Below are 18253 nucleotides of genomic sequence, written 5' to 3'. Positions count from 1 at the left end.
TATTTATGACTGTAGTACATGATCCCTGTGCATGTGCTGACCACGCCTTCCTCATCTTTACCTCCAGTGTCTATCAGAGGGTTTGGCAGATATTAAGTTGTAATGCACATTTGGCAGGGAGTTTATTTTTATTTTTTTTGCTGTACGTGGGCCTCTCACTGTTGTGGCCTCTCCCGTTGTGGAGCACAGGCTCCAGATGTGCAGGCTCAGCGGCCATGGCTTATGGGCACAGCCGCTCCGCGCCATGTGGGATCTTCCCGGACCGGGGTACAAACTCTGCATTGGCAGGTGGACTCTCAACCACTGTGCCACCAGGGAAGCCCTGGCCGGGAGTTTATTGATGCCATGGTTTCTTTCTCAATCCTTGAACTGTGGGTTCACATTTGCATTTAATTCCCAAAGCAATTTTGGGAGATAAAATATCTTCTGCCTAATTCTCCGCATCACCAAAATACTCCTTTTTACCTGGGGCCTACTTGCTTTTTAATTACACTTCCACTTGTCTAATTTAGCCTAAGAGGCCTGTTGGTAATTCAGAACCACAAGCAAAGATAGAACTGACACTTCTAGGTGCCTTTCAGTCAAAAGACTTCCTGGCAGAACAATCTGTAGTTATTACAAATGGAGTTGATAGAAAGTTCTGCCACATGTTAGCTAAAGGCATGTAGTGTAAGTTGTGGATGCCCTGAAATGACCATAAAATAAACTCTGTGTGGTCCTAAATCCCAGGTGTTTGGGTCTTAACCTTCTTAACAAAGGCCCATACAGGTATGTTCAAGAGCACTGACACTTTATCTAAACCCAAATCCACAATCACAGTGGTGAAGGATGGAACATCTTGAGTAAGTTGCTTATATTTGGCCTGAAAGGGCCAGGCTGGCTTGGATGTATATGTATGTTTTTCTGAAAACGTTTTCAAGCTTTCATTGTGGACACACTCATTCCTTCTTGGGGAAAAGGAGGCAGAGGCACATGTTCTGAGATTGTCACCTCGAGTGGCAGTTCCACCAGCTCTCCTGCTCCAGTGGCCCTTCGGGTGGGATTTTCCCACCTATAAGTTCAGCTTGGTCTTCCCCAGTTCCCCACCAACCTCCTCCTTCAGGGGAATATCTGTTGTGCAGCTTTTCATGCCCCCATCTGGTGGGATTTGATGTGGTGCTCACCCTCACATATGCCTCCCAGAACTCTGAGATTGTGTAGCTGTTGCCTGTGATTTCTGAATCTAATTTCTGAAATGCAAGTCTCCTTCCTCCCAGGAGGCCTTTCTGGGATGTCTGGGCTTCTGTGTTAATTCACACTTTTTTTTTTTTTTAATGTAGAGCCTTCTTTTAATTTATTTATTTTTATTTTTGACTGTGTTGGGTCTTCGTTTCTGTGCAAGGGCTTTCTCTAGTTGTGGCAAGCGGGGGCCACTCTTCATTGCGGTGCGCGGGCCTCTCACTGTCGCGGCCTCTCTTGTTGCGGAGAGGCTCCAGACGCGCAGGCTCAGTAGTTGTGGCTCACGGGACCAGCTGCTCCACGGCACGTGGGATCTTCCCAGACCAGGGCTCGAACCCGTGTCCCCTGCATTAGCAGGCAGATTCTCAACCACTGCACCACCAGGGAAGCCCTAATTCACAGTCTTAATTCTTTTTTCAGGAATGTTCTGTGAGTACTGGTCTTCCCTCTTATTCTGCCATGTCTCTTATGAACTGCCATGTTTCTTTCCTTCAGGAATGAATCTTGTCAGAGGTTGGCACTCTGAGGAAACTTCAGATGATTATGGCTGGATTGCCTCGTCTTTGAAGTAACATTGACCCTGTTAGTCAACTTCAGTAGTCTGCGGGAGAACGCCAAGACTTCTAACCCTCAGGTTCCTATTCCTCTGAACTGTGCTTCTGGATGGCACTTTCCTGGGGCCCCATTCCTCACCATGTACTCCCAGCTCAGCCCCAGAGCCATCCTTGTGAAAGTTACTTCAGATCACATCACTCATCTACTCAGAACCCTCCACTGGTTCCCATTGTGCTCTGAGTGGAACACAGAGGCCACAAGGAGCCTACAAGACCTGAGAGATCTGTCTCCAGCCCCAGAAGTCCCATCTCTCTGACCTAAGACCCTACAGTCCTCCTCAAACACGGCCACTCTACTGTTCTTCCAACACACAGGCCCATTCCCAACCCAGAGTCTTTGTCTTTGCTAATCCTTCTCCCTGGGAAAATCTTGCCCCATATGTTTGCATGGGCCCATCCTTCTCCTCCTCACTCAAATGCTGGCTTCTCAGTGAGTAACCCTCTGGTTACTCTATGTAAAATTTCAAACCACGCTCCTCATCCTTCCCCCACACCCACTCCCTAGTCTTCCACTTAGGATTGATTTTTTTTTCCTAAGCCCTTATTACCAACTGACATATTTTACCAACTTATTGTGTTTATGGTCTCACCCCCACATCTAGAATGTAAGCTCCATAAAGGCTAGGATTGTAATTTTTATCCTCTACTATTTAAAAGTATTTGCTGAGTGGCTGTCTATTAAGTATTTGTTGACTAGATGAATGAATGAATCATGGTTTCTTTCTGAGGTGATGAAAATGTTCTAAAATTGGTGATGGTTGTACATATTTATGAATATACATAAACTAAAAACCATTGAACTGTACACTTTAAATACATAAATTGCAAGGAATGTGAAATAAAGCTGTTTAAAAAGAGAGAGTCATGGTATCTCAGCCATCCTAATGCAGGAGTTGGCTTGTGTGTGTTCTGTGCTCTGTGTGAGTAGATGTGAGGTCATCTGAGAACATTGGTGTGAGATCTGAATTCGGAGGCATCTGAACAATGGTTATAAAGTAGGGGCTCTAGAGTCTGAGGACCAAGTTCAAATCCCAACTCTTCCATTTTCTGGTTGTGGAAACTTGGGAAAGTCACTACATTTCTCTGTAAGGTTTTAATCTGCAAAATGGGCTGAAAAGAGTACCAAATGCCAGTGTTGTGAGGATTAAATCAGACAATTTCTGCAAATGGTTTAGCACAGCATATTGTCCCTCCCATTGGGTGTGTTCAATACACAGTTGCTATTTTAATTTTTATTACTGTTATTATTTTCTGGAGTCCTAGGGATGGGGTACTGAGAAAGAAAGGTGGCAGTGGTTGTAGCTCCCAAAGCTATTATCTCCCATTAAAATTCACTTGGATTTTCTCAGGTCTGTCAAGGCAATCCCCGGTTTACACTAAACCTGACCTCTGCCCGCATGTTCTTTCACTGCTTGATCTTACTTCAGTAGTTCACAAACAATGCAGCCCATCAAAAGCACATGGAGTTTTAAAAATAAGTCCTTGAGCCTCACATTTAGGTATAGAGCAGTGGGTCTCAAAGTGTGGGCCTGGGACCAGAAGCATCAGCATCGCCAGCCCTACACAAGGCCTGTTGAATTGGAAATTCAGTGTAGGGCCCAACAATCTGTGTTTTAACCAGCACTCTAGGTGATTCTGATGCATGCTCAAGTCGACACTACCTGACCAAGTGGAATCTGATTTTTGATAAGCTCCTCTTGTGATTTTGACCTGCTCATTTGCATACTGTCACTGGGAGCCAGTACTACAATGACAGCAATACCCTGATCCATCTATTACATAGTCATGACTAAACCATACACTGTTTGCAACCTATAAGCAGAAACAGCCTCAGAATTCTGTTACATGGACAGGCCTTCAAAAATGAAATGAACAGGTCATGTAAACACCTTTGAGAACCCATTTCCCCTGGGTACACTACTTTAATTTCTGTTAAGCTTACTAACTTGTTTTTGGCACAAGCTTGTTTTCAAGGCTACTTTATTGCTTGATTCATTTAATTTATCTGTCACCAAACATTTAACATGTCCCTACTCTGTGTCAAGCCATCAACAACAATGCAACATATGTTGGTGAAGCCACTATGGGAAACAGTATGGAGGTTCCTCAAAAAAGTAAAAGTAGACTTGCCATATGATCCAGCAATACCATTCCTGGGCATATATCTGGACAAAACTATAATTCAAAAAAATACAGGCACCCTTATGTTCATAGCCGATGGCTATTGGCTATTCACAATAGCCAAGACATGGAAGAAACCTAAATGTCCACTGACAGATGAATGTATAAAGAAGATGTGGTACATATATACAATGGAATATTACTCAGCCATAAAAAGAATGCAATCACACCATTTACAGCAAAATGGATGGACTTAGAGATTATCATACTAAGTGAAGTAAGTCAGAAAGAGAAAGACAAAATACCATATGATATCATTTATATGTGGAATCTAAAATATGACATGGGGACTTCCCGGGTGGTCCAGTGGCTAAGACTTCATGCTCCCAATGCAGGGGGCCTGGGTTCGATCCCTGGTGAGGGAACTAGATCCCACATGCTGCAACTAAGAGTTTGCATTCCGCAGCTAAGACCCGGCGGAGCCAAGTAAATACATAAATAAAAATATTTTTAAAAATAAAAATTTAAATAAATAAATAAATAGGTAGATAAATAAATAAATAAAATATGACACAAAGGAACCTATCTATGAAACAAAAACCAACGCACAGACTTAGAGAACAGACTTGTGGTTGACAAGGAGGGGTGGGGAAGGGACGGATTGGGAGCTTGGGACTAGCAGATGAAAAGTATTATATAGAGAATGGTTAAACAATGAGGTCCTACTGTATAGCACAGGGAACTATATTCAATATCCTGTGATAAACCATAATGGAAAAGAATTTTAAAAAGAATATATATATATACATATATATATATGTGTATATATATATATATATATATATATATATGTATATATATATATGAATGAATCACTTTTCTGTACAGCAGAAATTAACACAACATTGTAAATCAACTATATTTCAATTAAAAAAACAGTGGATTGTCACATTTCCTGAGAAAACATTTTGGAGGACAAAACTGATCATTCATGGAGATGATGGCATTTCCTTTCATAGGGAGCCTCAGGAATTGGGTAGACAACATTCCACACAGGCCACTTAAATACTGACTTTTCTAAATGTAGGAGAGTGGACTGTACAGTTCTCTTTGTATCACTGCAAAGCTACACTACTACATAAAAAGTGAACATTTATTTGCAGCATGTTCTTAATTTTCTTAAAGATAAGTGTGTAATTATCTTGTGTGATTTCAAAAATACCAAAAAAAACTACTATAGCCCAAACATGAGTTAGTGAAAATAAAAGTAATAAAACATAGCTTCACTGGAGAACAGAGAGGAACTTGGTAAAGATACTGGAATAGTGGGGCTTGTAAAATATCAGTATGGTGGATACTATTTGGCCTATGCAATTTCCATTTCTAAGAAATGATGATTTTATTGCTTTTTAAAACTGAAGTACTGGGGTTTGATCCTGCTTTTAAGTTAAGCACGTGTTAAATCACATGTCACAATATGGATCTGAGAAATGCCTCTTATCTCCCTCTACAACCTGGCATCAAAATAAGATTATTCAGTCAGGAAGCGAAATGAAAGTGCCAGTCAGAACTGCTGCTGTTTCCTGTTACGTAGTCCAAGGGCATCAAAAATTTTCTATAGAAAAGAGGGTTCTAGCTATAGAAACAGAAATCACATTTTTCAGGCTTACCAGTTTAATATGTTCTCGCTTCTGGTATTTTTCACTGTAATACTGTTCTTGTCGAAGATTAAGCAGCTGCTGCTGTTGTTTGTCCTTCAAGTCTATTAACTTTTGGGTCATTTCGGCATCCAGGGCAGCTAGGTCTTGCTCAATTGTTGATGAACCATGGTCAGGGCTGCTGGGTTCCGATCTGCAGAGACACAGAGCTTGACTCACAAAACATGTAGGTCAGAGCAAGGTGGAGGGAGGGCTGCTCGCCAGAGTCCCCCCTAGAGACTCTGTTTGGAAATAAATATTTCGATAAACTACTTGAGACAGAGGCTGATACCCCAAGGACAAGCTTAGCAGCAGAAAGTCTCCAAACACAGAAAGTAGATGAAATTTGTGCTACTCTAGAAAGAGGTAGTGGCAGAAAAGGAAAGCCAGGTGGCTGGGGGCCCTGGCAGTGCTGGTGGAGAGAATGATAAACCCCCCTTGGGAAAAACAATGTCTAATAAGGACTTTTTAAGCCTTTTATTTTTTATTTTTTAACGTGGCATGTATAATGTAATTTCCACCTACATTTCTCCTGTACACTCTGCTGCATTGATGATTCTGTAGGGGGAGTTGAAAAGGTGATGAATTTTGCATCTACACAATGTAGATTGACAACAGAGAGCATGTGTGGACGTCATGGGACAGCAACACTCCCAGCTGACACGTTCTGTTTCTTAACATGTTTTAATAGCAAGATTTGTTATTAAAATAAGTTTCTTTGGGGGCTGAACTAACTTCATTGATATCTCCACCCAAAATGGCACTTTGGTTCCAAGAGAAAGGAGGATGAATTGGGTTCATTCTAAAATATTTATTGAGTGCTCACTCTGTGCAGGGGGACTTTCTTTGAGTTATTCATAAAGAATTAATAGATATTTTGATGCTTAGGACAAATGTTGAAACGCAACAAAGCAATTCTCATGAACATTATTGTATTAAAACATACGGTGTGATTCCTTCAAATGTTGTGCTCTTACTTCTTGTAGGACAAAGAGAATGAGAGACAGTGCTGGAAACGGGGTACCAAGAGCAGGTCTGTTCTTTTCATTTATATGGAAACTGCTGCAGAAAGAACCACCTAAGATACCCAGCACATCAGATTCGGTCTCCATGTTTTCACTTGTGGCCAAGTGGAACAAGTAGAAGAGGTTTCTTGAATCAGCTGGTGCTAATTCCTCTTACTTTTTCTTTGAATTAGGCCAACACAATGGTGCCACATGGAGAGGCAGTTGGTAGAAGCTAGTATTCGGATCCTATTTTGTCAAATAAGGGATGCAGAATTCCCTCAAAGGTTTCTAAACATCGAAATCACATGGCAGCACTGAGGTGGCCCTCCATCCTGGCATGAGTACAAGTCTATTTATCAACATCAGAGGAGAGGAGCATTGGAGGGGTGACCTCCGTCTTGGCATGAACACGAGATACATATATAATCTGCTGCAGCAGGAAGTTGGTGTAGCCAGAACATAAAGTGTTGCTTCAGTGAGCCACAACCACCATAGCAGAGGCAACAGGGCAACATTTCTTGACCACTCAGCAGGTGCCAGGGACGTTCTGCTTTACTTCTGGCTTTCACAACAACCCAGCTAGCAGGTGTGACCATCTCCTGTTTACATTTGAGGAAATTGAGTTTCAGTGAGACAATTTTCCTAAGGACACAGTATGGGGGAGCAGCAGTGCAGCTTACCCAAGGACAGACATCTACAAAAGAGCAAAGTCTGTGTTCTGAGAACAGCACAGTGTGTGACAGAAACCATCTTTGAATGATCTACTCTTCACATTATGTGAAAACCCAGTTGAGACTACGGATATTTGAATAAGAAACTGATCTAATATAATGTTGTACATATGAAACATATAATGCTATAAACCAATGTTACCTTAATAAAAAATAAATCTAAAAATTATTTATTAATTCATTAGAAAATATAAGCCCATTACATATTAATATATTTTGTGAAAAATAACTATACTTTCAAAACAAGAAGAAAATCAGTGAGATTTAAAAATCTCACTGGCAAAAAAAAAAAAGAATATAATGGACATTATGTCCATTTATTACTCTGAGGAGTTTTCAGGATTTTAATGTGTATCATGGGGGGATAGGGAATGGACAGACATAATCAGACCTCAGTGTCTTTTCCTCTTGAAAAAAAGTTTCTCCTGATGTATTTTTTGACACAAGATGCTTAGGGATTTTTGTTTGTTTTTTGAGGGAAAGTAAAGAAAAATAACCAAGGGACGAATGTTTCTGCATCCTCTCCAAAAACAGGGTTGAAGATATTATCCCCTGTTGCTTAATGTTGCCTGTGTATGATCCAAGAGATGAATTCTTTTGTAATTTAATACCAGTAAAATGTTTGTCCCTCTTGGAAAAGCAAGTTTCCTTTAATCAGATAAGGAGAATTGTCTAACCCGTATTTCCTTTTCTCAGAAGCTAAGAGCTAACTTTAGTGTTCAAGGAGAGAAATTACATTAAATGATTACTTCTGTCCAGCTGAAATACAACACGGGTCACATATATGATTTTTTTCCACATATGTAATTTGAAATTGTTAGTAGCCATCTTAAAAAATAAAAAGAAATGAGTGAAATTAATTTTAATAATATATTTTACATAGCTTGATTATCAAAAATATTATCATTTCAACACGTAATTAAAATCAATACACATCAATATAAAAATATGAGAGTCTTTTTTTTTTTTTAGTGAAGTCTGAATTCTGGTGTGTTTTTTATACTTGAAGCACATTTCAATTCCAATGAGTCACTGTTTGCGGTTAGTGACTCATGTATTGGACAGCAGATCTGGTAACTGGTAGACAGTCTGTGTGCATATGTATGTGTGTACATTTTTTTTTCTATTTTTATAGGATTTTTATACATGTCTATGATGTTATTTTAATATTCTATTGGAAGTTTGCAGGATATGACTTATAAATAAATGAATACAGAAATAAACAAATGACTACATACATATCACTAAGATAAAAATTTAGAAGTTTTAGGCCAAGCTTTGCCTGAACTGTTTTGTAACTGTGGGTAAATGTTAAGCCTTTAGTTTTCAGATTCCTCCTTGAAGAAGTGATAAGAGTTCACCTAGATGGCTTCTAAGGCTTCTCCAGGTCTAAAAAATGATGATTTTGCTGCTTTTAAAAACCCAGGTACTGGGTTTTGATTGTGCTTTTAAGTTAAGCACATGTTAAATCATATGTCACAATATACATCTGAAAAATGCCTCTTACCCGTCTCTCTAACCTGATCAGATTATTGAATAAGGAAGTGAAGGGAAGGATGGAAGGATGTGGTACAGCCTGCCTGACTCTTAGCTTCTATGCTCACATAGTTTCCCCACATTACCACGTTAGGCACTTTGGGGTGATAACTGAGTAGGTCCCAAACAAGGATTATCTGTACAGGGCTTTGTGGGTTTCAGATAGGGCAGCAAAGGGCAGTAGAGGTTCTCTTTTCAATAAGACAAGTTGCCCCTTCAGCTTGGTTCTAGTCCACAGAAAAATGTCAGACCCCCCAGGTTGGCAGCTGCAATATGGCAAGTCAGCCAGTTGGTCTTGGGCCTACAGGCTAGAACTCAAGTGTAGGACTTCCTGCATATCTAGTCTCAGAATTTGGTTAAATAAAGAAATTCAGTCTACAAGCAAAAGTGAGCTGAGAGGACACAAAAGCTGTAGAGAGTGGAGGGAGTTGGGTGGCTTTCCTTCTTACAGTGGTGTAGATCCAAAACGTGGTGCAAAATACTGAAAATCCATCAACTAAACTTCAATTAAAAAAATAAAAAGAGGGACTTCCCTGGTGGCGCAGTGGGTAGGACTCCACACTCCCAATGCAGGGGGCCTGGGTTCGATCCCTGTTCAGGGAACTAGATCCCACATGCATGCTGCAACTAAGGAACTGGTGAGCTGCAAATACAGAGCCCGCCTGCTGCTACTAAGAACCAGTGCAACCAAATAAATAGTAAGAATTAAAAAATAAAAATAAAAAAATAATAAAAAAGAACTATCAAGCAAAGACTGTGATATGAAAATTTGCAAAGGAATAAATATAAATTGACAGTAAATATGCCAAAAAACTCAATAAGGAAATGCAAATTAAGATACTCATGACATCACTTTTTTCTCCATCAGTTTGCACTTTCATATCTTGCTGATAGTTACAAACTGAAACAGAAAAGTCTTTAAATGGATCTAGGGATCCCACTTCTAAAATTTTAAGAAAATAGGAATATATGAAAAGATTTATACATACATATTTATTAATACATTTCTTATAATAGCAAATAATCAAAAACAACACTTACATTCTTCAATAAAAAATCATTTAAATTAATTGTAGTTTGTCCATTGGAAAAAAGAAACAAAAACACTGCACATCCATGTAAATGACTCTCCTCCTTTATACTATAAAACAAACAAAAAATACCCCTTCAACTTACTTTTTCTTACTATCCTTTTTGGCTGTCTTTTCCAAAGCTGCCCTCCTTCGCAAGTAGTCATTCTGGATTTCATTATATTTTGTAGTGTGTTCTTTGATAAGGTCAGTGGTTTTCTTGTGGTGTCTCTTAACCAGGTCTTTCATTTCTTTGTAGTGCTTCTTTTGAAGTTTCACAAACGACTTCTGTTGCTTTAGCTCTTCAATTGTCTGCGCTTCTACTTCTGCAACAAATGGGTTATGAGAGCTGAGAGGCCTGGAAGGGCTGAGAGGACAGAGCAGTTGCTATTGAGCAGTGTTTTTCTGACCCCAGCCCACTGGACCTTGAGAGCAGAGCTTGGAAGTCAAACATGTGTTCCAGGCTGGCTTTATCGCTTGCTAACTTTGTGACTATGTTACCAAATTTCTCAAAGACACAATTTCTTTACTCATAATTTTTAAAAAGTTTGGGTTCTCTAGAAACAGAGCCCAAGAGAGGGATTCAGGTACATGTGATTTACCAAGGGGGGCTCTCTGTAGGAGGGGAGTGAGGGCACAGATACAGAAGAAGAAGTAGCTAAACAAGGATGTGGTCTCGGCTGGAGTCCGGCTTCTGCGTGATCCCACGGGGAGCTCTGGAGCGTGAACTGTACTACAGAGTTAGTCTCACCTTGAGGCAAGAAAGCCAGCTTTTTGCCTATTTGGGAATGTCAGTTGTGGAGAGGAATAAGCTCCTGGAGAGGGGGCTTCCTTTTGGCTGAGGGCAATTTTCTTTCTTTCTTTCTTTTTTTTTTTTTTTATAAAAGATCTCCCACAAAAGCTTCAGCTATCCCTGTGGTTTGCTAATATGTTTGCAAATGGCACTGCACCCGCTTTTATATAAATTTTTGATGCCTAGAGCATCAAATGTATCAAGGCATTGTCAGAGACATAGCTGTGTAATAAATAGCTCAAATGGATATAATGAGCTATGCTCCATGATCAACAGAGTAGTAAGATATTTATCAGATAAGAAATCTCTCTTCATGATCAGTGTGCCTTTCATGAGGGAGGGCAATTTTCAAAAGCAAAGGAAGCTATAAGCTGTTAGTAGCCAATGTTTACTACAGCTGGGAGCTGGGTGCCACAGATGGTAAAGGGGATTTTGGTGGGCACTAACAGGATCCACTTTAAAGATCACACAATTTCTACTTTTTAGGGTTGTTATGGTGATGATGAAATAAAAGAATGAATGCAAAGTTTTTAACATAGTTTCTGGCAGTGTGCCTGTTAGAGGCTTAACAAATGATTGTACAGGTTCTACAGCACCATTTCTAAGCGGCACTATTCACAGTATACATATTGTAGGTTTGTATATTTATCACAACATTGCTCCATTATAGATCAGTAAAGTGAGGGAAGGTCCTTGCTGTGATTTGCCCAAAGGCACCATAAGGGTTGGTGGTAGTTTATATCACTACATAGTGTTTTATTTAATGCCAAGAAAACATTTAATGTGACAGAGCTTGATGTTAAAACAGTCTGTGTTTTACTGACTTGTTTAATCAATTGTAAGAATATGCATTTAAAAAATATGTTAACATTTCTAAAACTAAGATGCATCGTGTAGTCAGTGGAGTGTCACAGTTTGTTGGTGCTTTTCTTTCTTGGCCATCCATGAGTAGTGAGGTACCTTAAAAAGGATGGTGCCTTAAATTCAATGAATTATCATTTATTTAGACCTAGATTAAGTCATAGTTCACATGTTTTCATCCTTTGATGTGAATTTTCTGCTTCTGGGAACAAAAATAAGTTATCATAAATATTTAGAACTGTCAAGAGATTCAGAAATAATATATGCCATGAATAACAACAGACCTGAATAGCAAATGATATATCTAGTGGATAAACGTTGAAATCAGAATAACCATTTATGTTCTTAAATGATAAGGTCTTTAAGCAATTGAAATATGTTTCCCTTTTTAATAATGTATCTATTCTCCTGACATTCGATTCCTTTTGAGAAAGAGGCCAGGGAGAGAATCAGGTACATTTATTTAATGGTTTCCCTCAGGCCCAGATGGACTCATTATGGTTGCATAATGACTGATTATATTAAAATTTATAATCCTAAGGAATTGCTGCAGTTTGGGTGACAGATTTAACCTCACTTCTTTAAAAATGGTGTGCAGCACTTCAGCTGTGGCAAGTTTAGCAACAGGGTTCAAGATGTTCCAACCTATGACTAAAAATAATTCCACGGAAAGTATCATTTTTTAAAAAGCTTGTGGATGAAAGGCTATTGTTTGAATATGTCCTTAAGCATAAAGGTAATGTCCATTTATATAAGGAAACAAATACCACTCATAAACCACCCAGAGATAATCACTGCTAATATATTGATATAGACACTCACCTTTCATCTATGCGTTTGTGTTTTGTCTTTTTTTTTTTTTTTTTTTTGCAGTACGCGGGCCTCTCACTGTTGTGGCCTCTCCCATTGCAGAGCACAGGCTCTGGACATGCAGGCTCAGCGGCCAAGGCTCACGGGCCTAGCTGCTCTGCGGCATGTGGGATCTTCCCGGACCGGGGCATGAACCCGTGCCCCCTGCATCGGCAGGCGGACTCTCATCCACTGCGCCACCAGGGAAGCCCTGCATTTGTGTATTTTTAAATAATATTGGAATCATGCTCTTGTTTACACTTCTGTCTCTTGTTTTATGTGTGAACATTGTATTGTTTCCCATGGAATTAAATCTTTAAACACATGTTTTCTTTTCATACATTCCTAAAATAAGTTTTTGATGCATATTTTATATATTATTTTGGTGAAATCATAAGTACACATCCCTCTCAATTTTCACAAAGTGAAGAGGTTTCTGTAGCCACTACTTAGATCAAAATCAGAATATTATCAGCACCCCAGAGACCCTCTTTTGGGTTCCAGCCCTCCCTCCCACCGCTTAGGTATAATCCAAATCCATGTTTCTAAGAACACAAATTCCTTTTGCCTGTTTTTGAACTTCGTGTAGCTGGAATCATAAAGAATGTGTTCTTTGGTGTCTGTCCTCTTTTCTTCAACATTATGCTGTGAACTTTATCCATGTAGTTGTGTGTAACTATAGTTTATTTACTTCTACATCTGTATCCTATTTTATTCTGTGACTATACCACAATTTATCCACTCTACTGTATGTGGATATTTAAGTTGTTTACAGTTTTTGGTTCTAATCCATAGTGCTGTTTTTTGTGTACATTTCTGTTGTGTGTTGGGCCAACATACCATACAGTGCTACATACTGCTAATTGTATTAAAGAAAGCGTTTAGTCCCACTAGTTTAACAAATTAACCAAATATGAAATATTCCCAAACTGTATCATCATTCTTAAACTCTGTGTATTCTATGGTCACAAACAGTTCATATTCTGCATTTCTAAAATATGCTTTATTGTGGGCACTTTGGGAAGATTGCATTCCTATTCACTGGGTCACATTTCCAGTATGAAACTATTCCATGATTCTAAAATATACCTTGTGAAATTATGTTATTTTTTTTATACCAGTAGGGTCCTGTTTGCCAAGTATGGTTACTTCTCTGTGATTATATTGTGTAACATGGCTTGAAGTAGGATGTATCTGTAGATGGTTTTAGAAGAGAAATATTAATGATCTTATATTTCAAAGACGAAATCTCCTCTCCTCTAAATACTTACCCTGCATAATATTCAGCTGCCTAACTCCATAGGGAAAAAAGGTGGTATTTACCTGTTAAAACACTCTGAATAAGATCTTCTGTTTTGGCAGGTGCCTTTACAGAGCCTGAAATAAAAGAAAAATAATAATAGCCTCTTTTAATTTTAAAAATTGTTTCTTCCTGTAAAACGATGTTTGGCTCTTGACTCTAAGTCTCTTTATGAAGAAATTACAAATTGCGGGAGAAAATTATCCTAAAAATATTCTAAGAAATGTCTCCATTTTGTAACTTTGGGGCAAACCTAATTAAATATGAATCTATATGCTCCAGTTATAGAAAGGCCATTCCTCCACTTTGAATCAAAACTCTGTCAACAAATTCAGTTTAGGCTACTGCTACCTTCTGGCCATAACAGAAATGACAAGTGATCTTTTAAAAATCAAAGGCTGACCAGCAGGCAGGAATAATGTTGCAGGCAAGATCCATTAGAGGGTGCCAAAATCACTGGACAAACGTTTAAGGAGAAACAGGATAGTTGCATGGTCTCAAAGTGTCTCCACTGAGATATCAGTTAACTACAAAGGGGAAAATTGTAACTTTCAGTGGAGAAACCTGGTAGATGGCACCTTAACCAAGGGATCCAACATCACTGATGATGCGACACAGCAACATAAGATACCCCCGACATAATGTTCTCAGAACATCATTGCTTCTGTGATGTTCTTGCCAAAAATGGGTAATTTTAGTTTAATCGTGAGAAAACATCAGGCCAACCCAAATTGAAGGATAATCTACAGAATAACTGACTCTTCAGAAGTGTCAAGGACATGAAAGACAGGACAGACTGAGGGACTGTCATAGATTCAAGGAGGCTAAGGAGACAAGACAATTAGTACAATGTGGGATCCTGAGACAATCAAACCTGGGACAATCAAAGACATTAGTGGAAAGCAGGTGAAGTTCAAACAAGGTCTGTGTTTTAGTTCAGAGTATTGTGACAATGTTAATTTCCTGGTCTGACTCTGACAGATGTTAATGCCAGAGAAGAGGGGTGTTTTGCAATGTATTCTGTGCTATTTTAAAAATTATTCTGTAAGTCAAATGATTCCAAAGCACCCAGGTAAAAAAAAATCAAATGCTAAAATGCTAAATTATCTTTTACTCTCAAAAGCACAAGGTTATATTCACTATTTAAATTAATGATTCATATTCTAGAAACACACTAAATGTTTGTATTTGGTATATAAAAACTTCATTTGAAAATATCACTTCTTTTTATACACAATTTATCTCCTTATTACCATGAATCTGAACAACCTCCTTTCTTAAGTAGTCTCAGTAGGAGCATAGAATCTAAAAGGAAGAATTTTAGGATCGTGGAGAACTGGTGTCAGTCTTGTCTTCACTCTTCATTAGCAACATGGCCTTTAAGAAGTATCTTGTCATTTCAAAACTGCAATTTATTCACCTGCACCATGGGGGCAGTGGTAGAATCAACCCTCAGAAGCCTGGTTTAAGAGTTAAATGAGATAATCCACGTGAAGCATTTAGCAGCGTGCTCAGCACATGATAGGCGCTTAAAAGAGGTGAAAGGAAGTAGAGAAAGATGCGAAGGAATTCTTGGCAGAAACGTAACTTAGTGAGGTAGAACTAAGAATGTGCTTCTGAAGCATAGCTGCATATAAGGTGCTTGAAGAACCCTTCACACACCCTGCCAGCTGATGGACCATAATCCATCGCTAAATAAAGACATGGGAAATCTGGGTGATATATTGTTGTGGCTTCGTAAATTGTCAGCAGAGCCAGATGAGCACTTATGAGTCTCTTGGTCTTTCTTCATTCCTTCCTTCCTTCCCTCATTCATTCCCTCATCACACGTTTCTGGAGCACGTTTCTCCTAAGTCCATGCATTTTTGCCCATGTGGTGTTTTCTCTAAGTCAATCATGGTACCTCCTTCAGTGGCACATATAAACTAGAGGCTCCTAGTCATGTAGCACAGCTCTCTCAGCAGAGTGTTTACCTGGAGCTGGTTGGCTGTGGAGAGCCTGGGAGGGTGGTTTGGGTGTCAGGGATGTAGTGTGATTCATCCCGTTTTCTGCTGGAGTTGTCTTGGCTTCACTTGGAGCTTCTGACTGTGTTTCCCCAGGATCAGCCTAAAATCATAAATATCCTTTAATTTTTCACACTTATGGTTCTTTTGTGACCTTCCTAAACCCACAAAGCTACATTTGATAGCATTTTCACAACTCATTTGGACTCTGAAATATCACGTCTGAAACTGTGCGGAAAGCAGGGTAAAAACAGCATGGTATTGAACCATGATTTTGGCCAGTTAATTGTATTAAAGGCCCCAATATTTATGCTTTTCTATGCCCACTGCTCTTGGACTTGTCCTCCAGCACTGACTCTGGACCTGAGCATGTGATTTGCTTTGGTCAAATGAGAGAGTAGCAAACTTGATGTAAGCAGTGGATTGAAAAGCCATTTGCAGATGTTTCTTCTCTTTCTCAGACCCTTGCTATAGCCATGGAGGATGAGAGCCCACATGGAGCAGAGCTGAGTCATGTAGACAAGGATGTCCTGGACCAGCCAGCCCTCAGCTGACAACATACACTTAAGTGAGCCCACGTAAGATTAGCTGAACCTGGTCCAGATCAACAGAACTGCTCAGCTGACCAAATGACTCAGGAACAATAATAAGTAGTTGACGTTGTAAGCCACTAAGTTGGGGGATTGTTTGTTATGCAGTAGTAGCTAATTGATGCACTGGTTATAAACATCGATTTTGGAGCCAGACTTACCTGGATTCAAATTTTGGCCCTGACACTTATTAGTATTGTGATATTGGGCAAGTCACTTAACTGTCTGCCCTCGCTTTGCTCATCTTTATAGATGGGGATATGTATGTACCGGTGATCATAATATTATCTATATTGTAAGGTTGTTTAGAGGATCAAATAAGTTACTATTCATAAAGTGCTTAGAATAATTCCTGGCACAGAGTAAATTTGTGCATGTTAAATAAATAGATAAAACATTTAAGCTTGTATAATACTACCAATAAATAATAATAACAGATACATTAAAACTTATGAAATCTCTACTCCATCCCCTCCAGCAGCTAGTCTTCTATGCCCTGTGCAGAGCAAACGTTTAATGTTTGATGAGTAAATGCCGATCTTTATAAAATAATTACCTCAGTAATTATATGCCATTTTAGTGATGCTTTACAGGGTTCTGCAACTCTTGTCTCAGAATTGCCTTCTGAGTCCAAGGGAGATTTTACTGACAGTGAGGCTATCCCGATGCTCTACTTTGTGGTACATTAAGAAAATATATTAGGAAATGCCCAAGAGTCATTTGGAGCTCAATGTTGTGACATTTTGTTATGTAATTACAGACAGCAGATTGCATTATGATAACATTTTTAGAAAATGTAAGATGAGAATGAAAATAATGACACATTGTCATAAGTGGCTTTTAATCTGTCCCCCCAAAGCATCTTTTTGTTGTTGTTGTTGTTGTTGTTGTTCTTGTGGCCTCTCCTGTTGTGGAGCACAGGCTCCGGATGCGCAGGCTCAGCGGCCATGGCTCACGGGACCAGCTGCTCCACAGTATGTGGGATCCTCCCGGACCGGGGCACGAACCCGCGTCCCTGCATCGGCAGGCGGACTCTCAACCACTGCACCACCAGGGAAGCCGCCCCCCAAAGCATCTTTAAAACACAAGTTACAACACTGCTTTTGGTGATGGCAGAACTTATTTTAATTCAACAAACAATCCCTGTTTACCTACCACAGCCTGCTCTGCTCAGAGCTGATGGCATTGAGATGTAAGGGATGAGCCTGGGGTCAGTGGTGGGACAGGGGGCGGAGTGGGGGCTAAGGAACCTAGGCCAGTGACCTTGGCAGCCTATAGAGCTCAGGATGCAGAACTCTGTCTTCTGAAAAATGGTTACTTTGAATGGGGAAGTTCTGGTATGTTTGTGTTGTTCAGTTACATCCATCAGGAAAAGTCTCCCTAGAATCATTATGCCAAGGGGAGGGATTGCATATTTTGTGTTCAGCAAGAGATTGCAAACTGGAGGCTTAGGGTCCAAATGGAGTGCATCAAAATGTTCTATGGTCCAAATAGAGTGCATCGAAATGTTCTACGGTCCAAATGGAGTGCACTGAAATGTTCACCCAACATTGCCAGATTTTAAAAATAAGGAGATTTTACATTAATAAAATGGATCTCTTGCTTCAGTTGAAAAATCAGATTGGGCAACACTGGGTCTGCTTTCCCGCTCTGGATGAGGATGGAGGGGTTTCTGTCTCTTTAAGGACACTCCCCTGTGACTCATTCAGACTTTACCTGCCTCAGTCCTGTAGGCATTTGGGTTTGCAGGAGATACTTGAGAAGACTGAACTATCATAGATGTTTGACCACATAATTCATAAAGGAAATGCATTTACATTGCACAGGAGAGACTGAAGTAAAGGGAGTGCTGGACAGAGCACT

General features: G+C 39.6%; 1 protein-coding gene across 2 annotated transcripts in view; it reads right to left on the bottom strand.

Annotated features, from left to right (window-relative positions):
- Nucleotides 1-18253, bottom strand: part of PLCB1 (phospholipase C beta 1) — a 699301-nt gene that overhangs the window by 86672 nt on the left and 594376 nt on the right. For both annotated transcript variants that reach the window (XM_081257138.1, XM_081257139.1), the window contains exons 24-27: nucleotides 15771-15903; nucleotides 13821-13874; nucleotides 10101-10320; nucleotides 5624-5804 (exon numbers count right to left, since the gene is read on the bottom strand). In XM_081257138.1, coding sequence (XP_081113264.1) covers nucleotides 5624-5804; nucleotides 10101-10320; nucleotides 13821-13874; nucleotides 15771-15903 — 588 coding nt within the window. The remainder of the gene's footprint in view (nucleotides 1-5623; nucleotides 5805-10100; nucleotides 10321-13820; nucleotides 13875-15770; nucleotides 15904-18253) is intronic.

Source organism: Mesoplodon bidens, assembly GCF_964165515.1.
Source record: "Mesoplodon bidens genome assembly, chromosome: 15".
NCBI classification, from domain to species: domain Eukaryota; kingdom Metazoa; phylum Chordata; class Mammalia; order Artiodactyla; family Ziphiidae; genus Mesoplodon; species Mesoplodon bidens.
The sequence above is the reverse complement of the archived record's forward strand: the minus strand, read 5'-3'. Positions and strand labels throughout refer to the sequence as shown.